A 12,726-nucleotide genomic window follows, 5' to 3' on the forward strand; every position below is an offset into this window, starting at 1 on the left:
GAACACCCTGAGAGGTACACCCTAGCACCCCACTGTCCTGTGTCCAATTCCAGCCTGCTGACACAGTCACACGCTTGGAGTCAACTAGGTTTGGAGACAGTAGTAACCTTGAGGAGGATTTCCTAAGAGGGACCCAAGGAGACGGGGAAACAGTGGAAGGCGTGGGTTATCCTGCAGGGTTAGCGGAGCTCAGCGGAAGGCAGGTGAAGGACTTGCATGGGGACCTGATCTCTCGCTAGGAGATGACAAGGCTACTTCTAGAGTGACACAGAGCGAAAAGCAGTGCTCGAAGAAGAAAACTCAAGCTGAGTTGCAGGATAAGAAATTATTATGCAAAACTTTACCCACAAGTTAATTTGCCACGTTCCAGACTGTGGCTTTTGGTGCCAGGCTTGTGTTACAGCAAAGGTGGCTACAAATTCTACTCAGTGTGCGTAGATGGAAAGAAATCACCATGGGAGCTTCATGGCCCACGTTTTGAGAAAGCAAGGGGCTTCTCAAGGACAGAGAAGCAGAGGCAGTACTCTGGCAAAAGGGCAAGATGAGGCCCTGGGGCCAGGGAAAGGAAACGCAACTGCACAGATCAGCCAGGAGCCCAGCTTGTTCATCATGGCAAAACAGAAATGAGTATTCCTAACCCAGCAATTATAACAAAATCATATTCTTTTAAATAGCTCATAATGTTCTTGCCTCACTGTTTCTTTTAAGCATAAATACCAGGTTAGCATTTCCACCCTATAAAACAAACAAAAAAAGTGCATTTAAAAACAATGAAGACTCTGAGGCAAGAATGATATTCAGCGTGTGTCTGAGTTATGCTGCAACTTCCCCGTTTTCGTTCTTTTCTACAGTAGCTTCTCACTGCAGGGCAGTGAAGATTTGAGGCTGAACTGTTACTGAAGCCTTGCAAAGAGTTCAGGTGGGTGTGTGCATTTAAACAAGCCTCTCAATGTAACTGGTCCAGCCACGGCCTCGGCAGAGCTGTGCACGTAGACGTGGTGTCTGGAGACAGGCCCTACGGCCAAGAACGTGTGGCTCTGAATTGTACTGTTTGCTTAGAGACGTGCTTTCCTCTTAAGATAAAACAGGAAATCAAAACGGCAAATTGGGCATCCAAAACAAAACCAAAGTAGGCTAATTTCAAAGACTATGAATTTAGAGGAAGTGTCAGGGAGGACTTAGGGAGTGTATTTTAGAAAGAAATACCTTTTTCAGACCACTATCCGATTCTGTTCTCCTAAGATCTTGGCCATCATCTCCCTCTTCCTTCTCACCTCCTAAACAAACAAACAAGGTTTGTTTTTTTTTTTTTTTTTGCAGTTGTAAAACAGATTAGCCAAGGAAATACTATATACATAGCTTAGGGACAGAATATTTCTGAATCCTATTAATGCCAATGGCAGCTAAGTGACTGATTATTAATAATTTTACTGATGCAGAAGAACTAGAAGCAGAAAGGAAAAACAAGTGTTATGACCCCCCTTTGGCTATAGCTTAGCTGAGATCTCAGGAAAACCTCTTTTATTACTGAAAATGAACATGACATTCATAGCGGTTCCTGAGTGTTTTAGCAGCTAGATACTTACTAGGATCTCACTAAAACATTTACTGACTGATTGGGACAGAGGAGATGGAGCTACCAGAGTACAGATCATTTTTAGTTGTGATAGTTAAGGATTGCCCACAAGAACACATGAGTTCAAAACCACTGACCTTTTGAAGCATTCATCTGATGGCTGTCAAATCCTCTAAAGGTCTCTGCTCTCCAGGGCAAGGAAACGGGGCCTACCATGCCTTCTTGTTCAACAGGGCTGCTGACAGCCTGCCCAAGTGTGCCTCCCAGGCTTCCACTCACCAAACCCTGAAGGATCTTCACTGGAAGAAAGGAAACATGCAAAACTGACATCTCCTCTTTTAATGGGAAAAAGAAAATCTCATGGTAATACACTATATGTACAGGGAAGATGAACAGAAAATTCCAAAGTGACTACGTGACTTCCTTTGCTTAGAGAAAGCTCTCAGCTCAGGATACATGCGTTAGTTGGATTCTAATGGAAATGCAGAGATTAGCTCTTCAGCCTTATTCACATGAGACCTAGGAGATTTAAAAGGGTACAGGGAAGGCAGAGTAATTTATTGGAAGGAGCATGGCCCCTGGAGTCAGATCCAAAGCAGCCAAAAGGAATTCCCTAGGAAGTAAGGTGAGCCAATTTGAGAACTGCAGTTCAAACTGGCAGGCTTTTTGCCCCTCCCATAGGGAGGTCAAGGGGCTAGAGCAGTCTAAGCATCTGAATTCTCAAATCCAACCAGCTAGGGTTCTCTTCTAGAGCAGCAGTGTCCCACAGAAAGGAGAAAGTGCTGAAAGTGGAATAAAAATTGAGCGGCAGAGAAGCAACAGAGATAAAGGAAAAAGAAGGTCCAGATGGAATAAGGGAGGAAACAGAGGCAGGGAATCTCCTAAGACAAGCCATTGTTATTTTCTAAAAACACTACATGAAAACAATAGAAGAGTCCGATGAAGCAAAAAAGCTATCTGAGCCTAAAAATGTAGGAAACGTATTTCACGCAGAAATGAGCAACAGAAAAACATCAAAGTCAAATCCCACACAAAGTTAAGAAAAGGCAGAGAGAGAGAAAGAACAAGGGGCATAACTTCCCTACATATAATAAAAGCACATCAGAAGGACATGTCTATAAAATAAGTGAGCTGATAAAATAAAATGACACAAGACATGAAAGAACCTAAGTCAGAATCAGAAAACACAGAAAGGAGGTGGCAAAACTCAAGTGGAAATGAAAGGAAAAAAGGTATCCCTTTAAGAAATGAAAACAACTAGAATAGGAGAGCAAATAAACCCAAAAGAAAAGGACTTAATAGATGGTGAAAGGATATTTAAACATTAAAAAGATGAAGCTATAAAAAGTACTATGGGAAAGCAAGAAGTATTGAAGACAGGCAAAGATGATCCAACATATGGATAGTGGGAGTTCTTGAAGAAGAAAATCAAAGCAAGGGTGTAGGAAAAATATGAAAAACTATAAGAATACATCTCTGAAATCTGAAAAATCTGAAACTATATGTCAAAATGGAACACTGTGAACCCAAGAACATCATTCCAGAATAACCAACACCAAGGCATATTCTGGTAAAACTACTCGGATTTAGGGGAAAAAAATCCTTTGGGCGTCTAGGCAAAGAGCACGCGACTTACATGGGGAAAATCAAATTACGGCCAGACTCTGCCAGCAATGCTTTACGTCAGAAAAAAATAAATAACATTCGAGAATTAAGATACTCAGAGGAAGAGAACATGAACCAAGGATTTTATATCCAGCAGAACAGATTTTCAAGTATAAAGGGCACAAATTATTACCAGTATGCAAGGACTCGGTATATTATCCTCATGAACCTTTCCTGAGACATCTACTAAAGAATAAGCTTTAGACATCCAAAATGACTGGAGAGACACTGATAAAAACTGGTGGTGGTTCTTGCAGAATGAAGACTACAGGTTGGGTCTAAAAAGGGGAGAGTGCCGTATACAGTGGTTGTAAGCTGACAGTATAGACAGAGTACAACTGGTAAATAAAAAAGGGGGGAGGGAATGGGGATGGCATAAGAGAGTCCTATTTAGTGACAGTAGTATTAGTACTGTTATTCTGATGTGTATGTTAGGGTAAATATAGGATATTTTATTTCTACGATGTATCCTTGAGAATGAGGATTCACAATGTGGAAAAGAGATACAGATGTAATATAGAAGAGATTAAGCCCTGTAGTCCACAATTTGAATTAAATATGTATCAGTGTGAATTCATTACCCCATCCCTCACGCACACACACATTTTCCCCAAAGCGGCCCACTGAAAAGGCCCAACCTAGTAACGATGAAAACCCCAGCAGCAATAACCACCCCTAGCGCCTAGACAGTGGTCTTGAAACACCATTTCCCACTGAAAGAAACCAGAGCTTCTCAGAAAGATGGCTAATTCCAGGTATGGGCAGAAAACAAGATGAGCCTGGAACATCTTAACATACCAAACAGCAAAGCAGCTCTCAAAGACTGCTGGGGTCACGCCAAAAGGACTCAGAGGCCCCACAAAGAGGTGCTCCTTGGCAAAGAGAGGACCTCTTTAACTTTTAATAAGGATAAGAACTGTAACAACTTGAAGCGCATCAGACATTTAATTCATGAGTCTATAATAATATATTAAAAGTACTGGTCACTTTCAGAGAATGACCATAAATCAATTGACTACTTTGAAAACTGGTAAATAACGGGGGGAAAAAAATCAAGCATTTATCCTTTTATCTTGTTTTCCCTATATGTTACAAAATAAAGAATACAACTAGACATTTTGTGTCCCCAGATGAAAGAGCACAACACTACGGTAACACAGCTTGCCAAAGGGATTATGTCTGAGCAACTGAGCCTCCAAGTCCAGCAGAGAATCTAAAGGAAATGGAGGGCAGAAGAACAGAACCCCTGTGTGAATAAAACCCAAAAAGAGAAACCCACAGGTCAAAGCTCAAGGATAATTTGTGTGGAAAAGAAAGGGATGGTGGGGTGGGTGGAGGACTGTAAATAAAGAATCCTAAAAGGCATATCAAAAACCATGAATACAACTGAACCACAGGGTCTATGAACAGGCACTTGGCCATAAAGAAACCGAAGCGATTACTATCAAAGTCACAATATACTTTCGGGAGGGAGGGAGAGAGCTCTGATGGGGACAGGACATGTGGAAGGGCTTTTAGGGGTCTGGCCACATTTTATTTCTTGACCTGGGTAGTAGTTACAAGGATGTCCACCTGATGCTAATTTACTAAAGTGAAATATGTATTGGGTTGTGTTCTGTATTTGTGATTTATTTTACAATAAAAGAGTACAAATGGGTAGATAATATTAGTGTGTAAACCACTGTGGGAGGAGACAAAGAGGGGGGCGATGCTGAATGTAAATTACCCTCATTTACGGCACTTTTCATTAAAGGCCCTGCTTTGAGAGCCTCTTCTGTCTTGGATCGGAAGAGGATCCTAGAGCTTTGAGTTGGGGAGCAATCCTCTGGCAAGGGAGTGCTGCACTCAGTCGTGTCCCGGAAAAATCATCTCCTTCTCTTCCAGTAAGAGTAGGATCTGCTGGCCCTTTTGCTGAAGTTGCTCTGCAGGTGCACAGAGAAGAGATCTGGTGACTTGACTGTTCACTATGATGAGATGACTAAGACATGAGCACCACCTTGTGGTAACGCACGGAACCACAAGGAACATAGCTTGCCCCACTTTCTTTTTCATCATGAAGGCAGTATCAAGCTTTTGATCTGTAATGTCTACCTGGAAAACTATCCTGGGTCTTTCTAGGCAAATACCAGAATTTCTGACATAACGAACTTGCACTCTGTTCCATTCTCCTGCCTCCTGTTTATTTCTCAACCCACACACTCTTCTCTGGCTTCTGCCCATCACTCTGCATCTGCTCTTTCCAAGGTTACCCTTCACTGCTGAATCCAGTGAAGTCTTTCATTTCATCTTTTCCAGCATGGATGACTTCCCCCATTTAAAACTGTTTCCCGGACTTCCCTGGTGGTGCAGTGGTTAAGAATCCGCCTGCCAATGCAGGGGACACGGGTTCGAGCCCTGGTCCGGGAAGATCCCACATGCCGTGGAGCAACTAAGCCCGTGTGCCACAACTGCTGAGCCTGCGAGCCACAACTACTGAAGACTGTGCGCGCCTAGAGCCCGTACTCTGCAACAAGAGAAGCCACTGCAATGAGAAGCCCCCACTAGCCACAACTAGAGAAAGTCTGCGTACAGCAGCGAAGACCCAAGGCAGCCCAAAATGAACGAATGAATGAATGAATAATAAAATAAAATAAAACTGTTTCCCTCCCCATCCGCTTTTGAGGACACTGCTGGTTCTCTCTTCCTACCACTCTTACTCCAGCACTTTACAGGCCAGACCTGCCACCTGCCATGAATGAGTATCTGGGCTCCCCCCACCCCCCAGCCCTGGGCTCCATCCTAAACTCCTTTCTATACTTTACATGCTTTCCTCTCGGGGACCTTAGTCACTCCCATGGCTTCAATTACCTCTTATGTGCTGATAACTCACAAAAGGTACCCCAAATCCTACCCACTCTTTGAGCACCAGACCGCTGAGTCCCACTGTCAGGCGGCTCTCTCCACCTAGACGCCTTGTTCTCCGCAGGTCAGAAACCTCTGTTCTCCCTTCTTGCCACCCCTCTTGCCTCCTCCTGGTAGCCTGTGGCCTCTTCCTCAGGCAACAACATTGTCATCCCCCAGTTACCCAGCTGGAAACCTGGGAGCGGTTTTGTCTCCTCCCTCTGTCCCACCACCCACCACAGTGGTTCCTTATTTCTTACTCACGTCCATCCCCCCTCCAGCCCATTTCTCACCAAACTTACCCCAAGAGTCCCCCAACTGGCTTTTCCACTCCCAGTGGGCTCCCCCAGCCCCCCAAGCAATTCTCCCAACTGGTGTCAATACCAATTAAAAAAATTTAAGTTTAAATTTTGCTAAAGAAATTGTATCATTCCCTTTGTTGCCTTTCAAGATGTGGTGGCTTCCTGGCTTAACCTCCCATCCCTCAGCCCTGACTCTCCAGACATACCAAACCTTCATTCCTTGGCAGACGCGTCAAGTCCTGTTTCACTTTTCCCCTGACTGGTCTTCATCTGATGAGGTAAGTTTTTTCAGATGTAGCTCATGTGTCATCTTCTCTGTGAGACTCACCACAGGCAGGATTCGTGGGTCCTACACACTTTACATGTGTCTGTGGTCTAGATGGCCTGTCATTTATGTAGATCTCCCTTGCCAGAGTGGGGGTTTCCCGACGGCAGGGACAGTGTTTCAGGGCTCGTTGCACCCCTAGCACCTAGCGTTATGCCTGGCCAGGTGCTTCATACATGTGAAAAGAAGGCAGTTCTTATCTCCGCCATCCTAATCACAGGCAGAGATTAAAAAATGAGATACTGGCTCCAGTCTAAATCTGTCCATCTCTTTTTTTGTTTTTCTCCCCATTGAAACAGAATGAAGTAATAAGTAAACTCCTTGGGCGCCTATATTTACTTGACTCTGGGCCTTACTTCTACCCAAAGCACAACACGTATTTACTTCAGAACACTCAGCAAGCACCGGCAAAGGGGCACGAGCACTGCGCCCTGCAGTTGAGCAGACAGGGAGCACAGCCCTGGCTCTGCCATGAACTGTGTGTGTGTGACCCTGGCTTGCTTGGCCTTCATGGGCCTCAGCTTTCTCACCTACACAGTGGGGACTGCAATACAGGGCTTGCAGGGATGCCAACAAGACTACATGAAACAGTAGGGCCTTGACAGAGAGTGGTCAAACGTAACCCATAGGCACACTTCTCCCCAAACCACCTCATGACGGATTTGGAACGCAGGGCACAGTGGCGGGGGTAACTGGCAAATGGATCAACTGGAAAATTCTTTCCCGCAAGTACCTTTCTCTCCTTGTTTTAATCTTAGATGTGACCATGAATTCTGGCAGATTCTTCTGTGACAAAGTACAAAGACCGTCACCAGGGTCCAAGGACCCTGATACCGAGACGAGAGACCCAACATCCCCTCGATCTAGTATCAGACACATTCCTACAGCCATTGTTCACCAGGACCTGTGCCAGCTCAGATTTGGTCTCTCTTTTGTTAGGAGCTATTCCCCTCCTCGGTTGACATGCCTGCCGGGACGGCTCTGGGATGGAGGAGCAGCGGGGACTCCATGGGACTGCAGACGCCCCCAGACAGGGCCTCAGACTGCTTCCACCAGCTTTACCTTTTAACTCCCGAGCTTTGGTGTCCAACATCTTCTTTTCTTCCTCAGTTTCACTAGGAATTCCTTCATCTTCATCTCTGTTCCCAATACAACCACAACAAAACAACACATTCTGAAGATGTCGATTAGTCTGATGGCAGCCCAACCATTATGAAACCACAGAAGTACCAGGAGGCGGGGGTGGGCCAGGGTGTGTGACTCACAGGGTGCTGATCGTGTCCTGGATGATCTGAATCCAGCTGTTCCGCTCCTCTTTGGAGCTGGCGTGGACTTCCACCATCTCTGGATCTTTCATCCCCATACTGATTAGGAACAAACCTTTCTCCTCGTGTGCTACCTCTCTTACAATCAGCTTCTTTAGGGAGATCACCGTTGACTTCTGGTCCTGGAAAATGGGGAGAGCGCAGACGTTAAGACATGGATACAACATTCTAGCTCTTAAGACAACCTCCGTCTAAGGTAAGACTAGATGCCTTTTAAAAGCATACGGCTCACTCACATTTTATGCAACAGAAAAAGATTTCCAAAAAGGAAACGAAAATTTAAGGTTATCAAGGTTCGAGTCCTGTTTTCTGCACGATGAGTCCTTTCCGGTTCGTCACAGAATCTGGTTGGCAATGTTATAAATTGGCAAGATTTGTAATACGTAATGTGTGAGACATACTCCAGTGACATTTCTTTTTAGATCAAATGCCAAAGGCTCTCAAAAGGATTATGAGGGAACAGAAAAATAATTGGTGGGGAGGGAGGTGGGCAGAAAACTGCAAGGGTATATAAGAAATGACTCGGAGGCATCTGTCCTGAGCCAATTTTAAGAAGGTGGGAGAGCAGTAATACAGTGTTAACACTCACCACCTACCATCACGCGTTTGAATACTATTAATTACAAACAGCAGAGACAAACAATTCAGCTTACCAATGACGCAAAGACGTATTTCTGGTATTTTTCTTGAAGGAAAACTGAAACGTCAGTAAGCAGGACCGCTTGAACCTCTGTAGAGGGGGGAAGGGAAGAGAGAACAATGGCCACTGAACGGTGAAGCACCTTCAGGGCACTTCATTAGAGGAAAACTCAGCAACACACCCGCACAGCACATTATTACACTCCCCCAAGGCAAGGGCTTGACATTTCTGCAGGGTCCAGATATGGTCATTAGACTTTTAGAGGCATTTTAAGATGGGACTTGTCACCAAAGCCTTGCCTTGGGAAGGCTTAAGCACTCAGTGCTGGAAAGATATATCCCACAAGGCAAGATTTTTAAGAATAAATACTTTAAGAGTAAAGCTGGAAAGCAGGACTTTAACAGATGCGAAATAGCAACACATTCTACAGGTCATAATACTCAGGTCATAGTATTTCTCAACTTCTGATCACAGTAATGGGAAAAAGGCGCGGGACAGCAGACAGGAAGGCTGCCAGAAGGTGATGTACAAGAATATCTCAGTCTAATGAAAGGCAGGCTTCATCCACACACCCCAGAGGACACGGATGGCTAGACAACACCCGCTGCCGTCACAGGTACACGGAGTACAGTGGCTCCGCTCCCAGCTCCAACACAGCACAGTCAACCTCAACCCCTCTGCACCGTGGAAACAGCCTTCTCTTCTTCTCAATTAAGACAAAACAAAAGCCAAATTAACATCTCTAGTTGGATCCAGGAATCAAAAGAATGCCACAAACTCTTGGTCTAATCCTCTAGGAGTATGAAGTGACATTTCCCATTATTCCCTTAAGGACAAAGTGGGACCTCCCTGGAGGTGAGCCGTCTACTGACACCTAACAGGTCCCTCTGTACCACCTTCACTCTGGAAAGGGGAGCCTACAAATCTCTGGGAAAACAACGGGCTGACTTATGCAGCCGCCTCCTGGGTGGGCAGGACCCTCTTGGCCTTTTCTACCACTACTGCCAAAACTGGGGTGCCCTCTCTGTGTAATTCATTGCAAAGCTATGAGGAAAAACAGAAGCAAGGATGTCTGATTCCTAGGGTGGTCTAGTTTTTCAGCCTAGACCACAGTAATTTTCCAAGCACTACGATTAGTTTTGACAGGTTTTTTTCCCTTAAACTTTACTTTTAAATAGTTCAGGTGTCTGCCAAAAAAAAAGAGCTCTACAACATACGTTTCAACTTTATTGAATCCTGAAGTTGACGTGATCACGGCGTCAGTAGATCAGAGAAAAACAATCCTATCCCTTTCAAGGGTTACCCGGCACAGGACTGGCTGTTCTTGGCACAAGTCATTTTCACTTGGGGGTGAAAATGACTAAACACCAAACTCTTATCTCCACTGGAGACATTTTAGGCCACAAAACCTATCGTTCTGCCATTGCTTTGACCGCAACATGATTCCAACAGCTGGCACCCATTAGTTTTTATTTCGGGAATGAATAAATAAACTGCCGTGTAAAGAAAACACAGCGCTGGCAGCAACCCTAGGAAACCCATCCTTACAAGAGAGGGCAGGTACTTCCCCACCATCAGGCTACCTCCGACTCGGCCTCACAGTGGTGGTGAGGCCAGAGCCCTCAACTGTGGGCTCGGGACAGCACAGAGCAGCAGGGCTGGAAGGAAGGAGCTGCAGGGATCGCACAGTTCACGTTCATCACGGAGCAGTGAGAGGCACAGCTGGCTGGTGGCAGGAAGGGGTATTTCTTCTCTCTGAGATGACCCTGCCCGGAGGAGCCCTTCCCGGATCCCTGCGACAACGACCGCCCTCGTCTCGGTCCCTGGTACCTCCGCACCCCTGCTGTCCTCTACCCTGCCCCTAGCAGCTGAACTACACACACTCTAACTCACTCACCCCTTTCCTGCTCAAACCCTCCATTCTGAGCCCATTCTTCGCTCACTCCCATCACCAGAATCCCTGTCAGCTCCCTAGTCTGGAGCACGCACCCACCCCAACCTGGCCCCCGGCCGATTCTTCAGCCGTATTTCCTGCCTCACTCTGCTGCCAGAGACCCCGACTACCCACCCTTCCCGACGGGCCAGACCCTTCAGCTCCACGCTTCCACGCTTCCTCCTCCCTTCTGCCTGGCTCCCTCCTCTTGTCCTCAGTTCACGCCTCTCTATTCTGGCAACCATCCTACTGCAGAGCAAGAACCTCTTTACAAGTCTCTTCATTCTCAGCCCAACTTCTCATGCAGGGTGTCCTGCGACATTCACCTTTGAGAGCAGCTGAATGCCTGGGATTTCTTTACTATGTGGTCTGAGCATGGTGAGACCCTAGCTAAGGAGTCCTGGGAATTCTCCCAGAGCAGCTACCTATAGCATTACTTATACCTCGGCGATGAGAGAAGCACACATTTTCACTCACCTGAGTTTTATGTCAGCGGGGCTGACGGCACTCGGCTGCTTTGTGTGCTCAGCTCACCGAGGCCAGGGAGGTGGGCTGGGTATACTCAAGGCTACTGCTGAGGTTAGAGTTACCATACAGGCCCAGAGGATACAGGTTTGATGAAAACAATTATTAAAAACAAACAAACAAACCAGATGTACAGATGAATGAACAAACCTCCTAACTTCTTTCACTTGATGGGGCTGATCATTTAAAAGGTAAAAACTAAAATCAAACAGAAAGTGAGTATCTTTTATAACCTCTTTTGCTTAGACAAAGATAAAAGATGAAAAACAAAGTTTAATAATAAATCTAGTTGCTGTGAGTTAAACTTTTGTTTCTCTAAGGTCTCGGGAGCTGAAAATTCCTCTGCCACCTCTTAGAAACGAGTGATGTATTTTTAATCTCAGAGAATCTATGAATTGTGCAACTGATGGTATTTCCCTCCTAGCAATTGTTTTGCCAGAGACCCTGACCCCAAATGTGCTGCCCCTCTTTCATAGGGAAAATACGTCTTCCTTAACACCTTGCTTTTTTGTATGAATCTTACCCTTTGCTTTGTTCTTTAAAAAAAATCATTTTTTTCATTTCCCCTGGCTGCATCATTTCCTCGTTCTCTTACTGTATTCTATATGGTTTTGTAAGCCATCTCAAACCAGTCTTTTCTGATACAAGATTAAGATCAACTAAATGCCTGCTGCTCCTGTGTGACGTCCGGACATGGGTCCCTGGGAACAACCTGGTGACATCTGGATTCTGCCCGCTGCCCTCTGGCACGCGCTTAGACTCTGACGAGAGTGAGCCTCACCTTTCCGCCTCCCTGTTGTGCTCTTCAGAAACACGCTCCCATCCCGCACGAGCTTCTTCTGCTTCAGATCCTCCTTGGCAAACATCTGACCACTCTTCATTCTCATGATCGACTTGCTATCTGTCTTTGTATAAATTTCATTGAGACGGACCTTCTTTTCATAACTCGCCACTTTGCTGTCCACAGCTCCAATCACATCCTTCACCAGGCCCAGGGACTGAGCTAGATCTTCCTGTTCCACTTCACTGTCTGAGAAGGAAAGAATAACTGTCTCTACTGGGCAGAAGGAGGGGCACGCTGCCTTCTTTTTTTTCTTTTTTCTTTTCTTTTTTTTTTTTTTTTGCGGTACGCGGGCCTCTCGCTGTTGTGGGCTCTCCCGTTGGGGAGCACAGGCGCCGGACGCACAGGCTCAGCGGCCATGGCTCACGGGCCCAGCCGCTCCGCGGCATGTGGGATCTTCCAGGACCGGGGCACGAACCTGCGTCCCCTGCATTGGCAGGCGGACTCCCAACCACTGCGCCACCAGGGGAGCCCCAGGACCCTGCCTTCTTGCTCCACATCACTGTCTTCCCTCTGTGGGCACGCTGGCAGAGCGAACCCAACACGTCGAAGGGCACGTGCCTACCCCTCGCTGTCAGAGTTTAAATCAAGTTAGATGTTTCAAAGATACAGATGACATGCAATTATGTGCCACGTTCTAAAGTGGAAGGAACCCAACATTTTTAGGGAGGGAGAGGAGCAACCAGTTTTTTATGTACGTCTTTGTTTTACCTG

At 45.9% G+C, this 12,726-nt stretch overlaps 1 protein-coding gene across 1 annotated transcript in view; it reads right to left on the minus strand.

Annotated features, from left to right (window-relative positions):
• Positions 1-675: 675 nt before the first annotated feature.
• LOC132488133 (A-kinase anchor protein 13-like) overlaps positions 676-12,726 on the minus strand; it is a 51,645-nt gene continuing 39,594 nt past the window's right edge. Inside the window, 9 exon segments of the mRNA XM_060096091.1 lie at positions 676-735; positions 1,207-1,277; positions 1,714-1,875; positions 4,968-5,103; positions 5,105-5,163; positions 7,811-7,893; positions 8,014-8,195; positions 8,727-8,803; positions 11,953-12,201. Coding sequence (XP_059952074.1) covers positions 676-735; positions 1,207-1,277; positions 1,714-1,875; positions 4,968-5,103; positions 5,105-5,163; positions 7,811-7,893; positions 8,014-8,195; positions 8,727-8,803; positions 11,953-12,201 — 1,079 coding nt within the window.

The sequence above is a fragment of the Mesoplodon densirostris genome, chromosome 4, assembly GCF_025265405.1.
Source record: "Mesoplodon densirostris isolate mMesDen1 chromosome 4, mMesDen1 primary haplotype, whole genome shotgun sequence".
NCBI classification, from domain to species: Eukaryota; Metazoa; Chordata; class Mammalia; order Artiodactyla; family Ziphiidae; genus Mesoplodon; species Mesoplodon densirostris.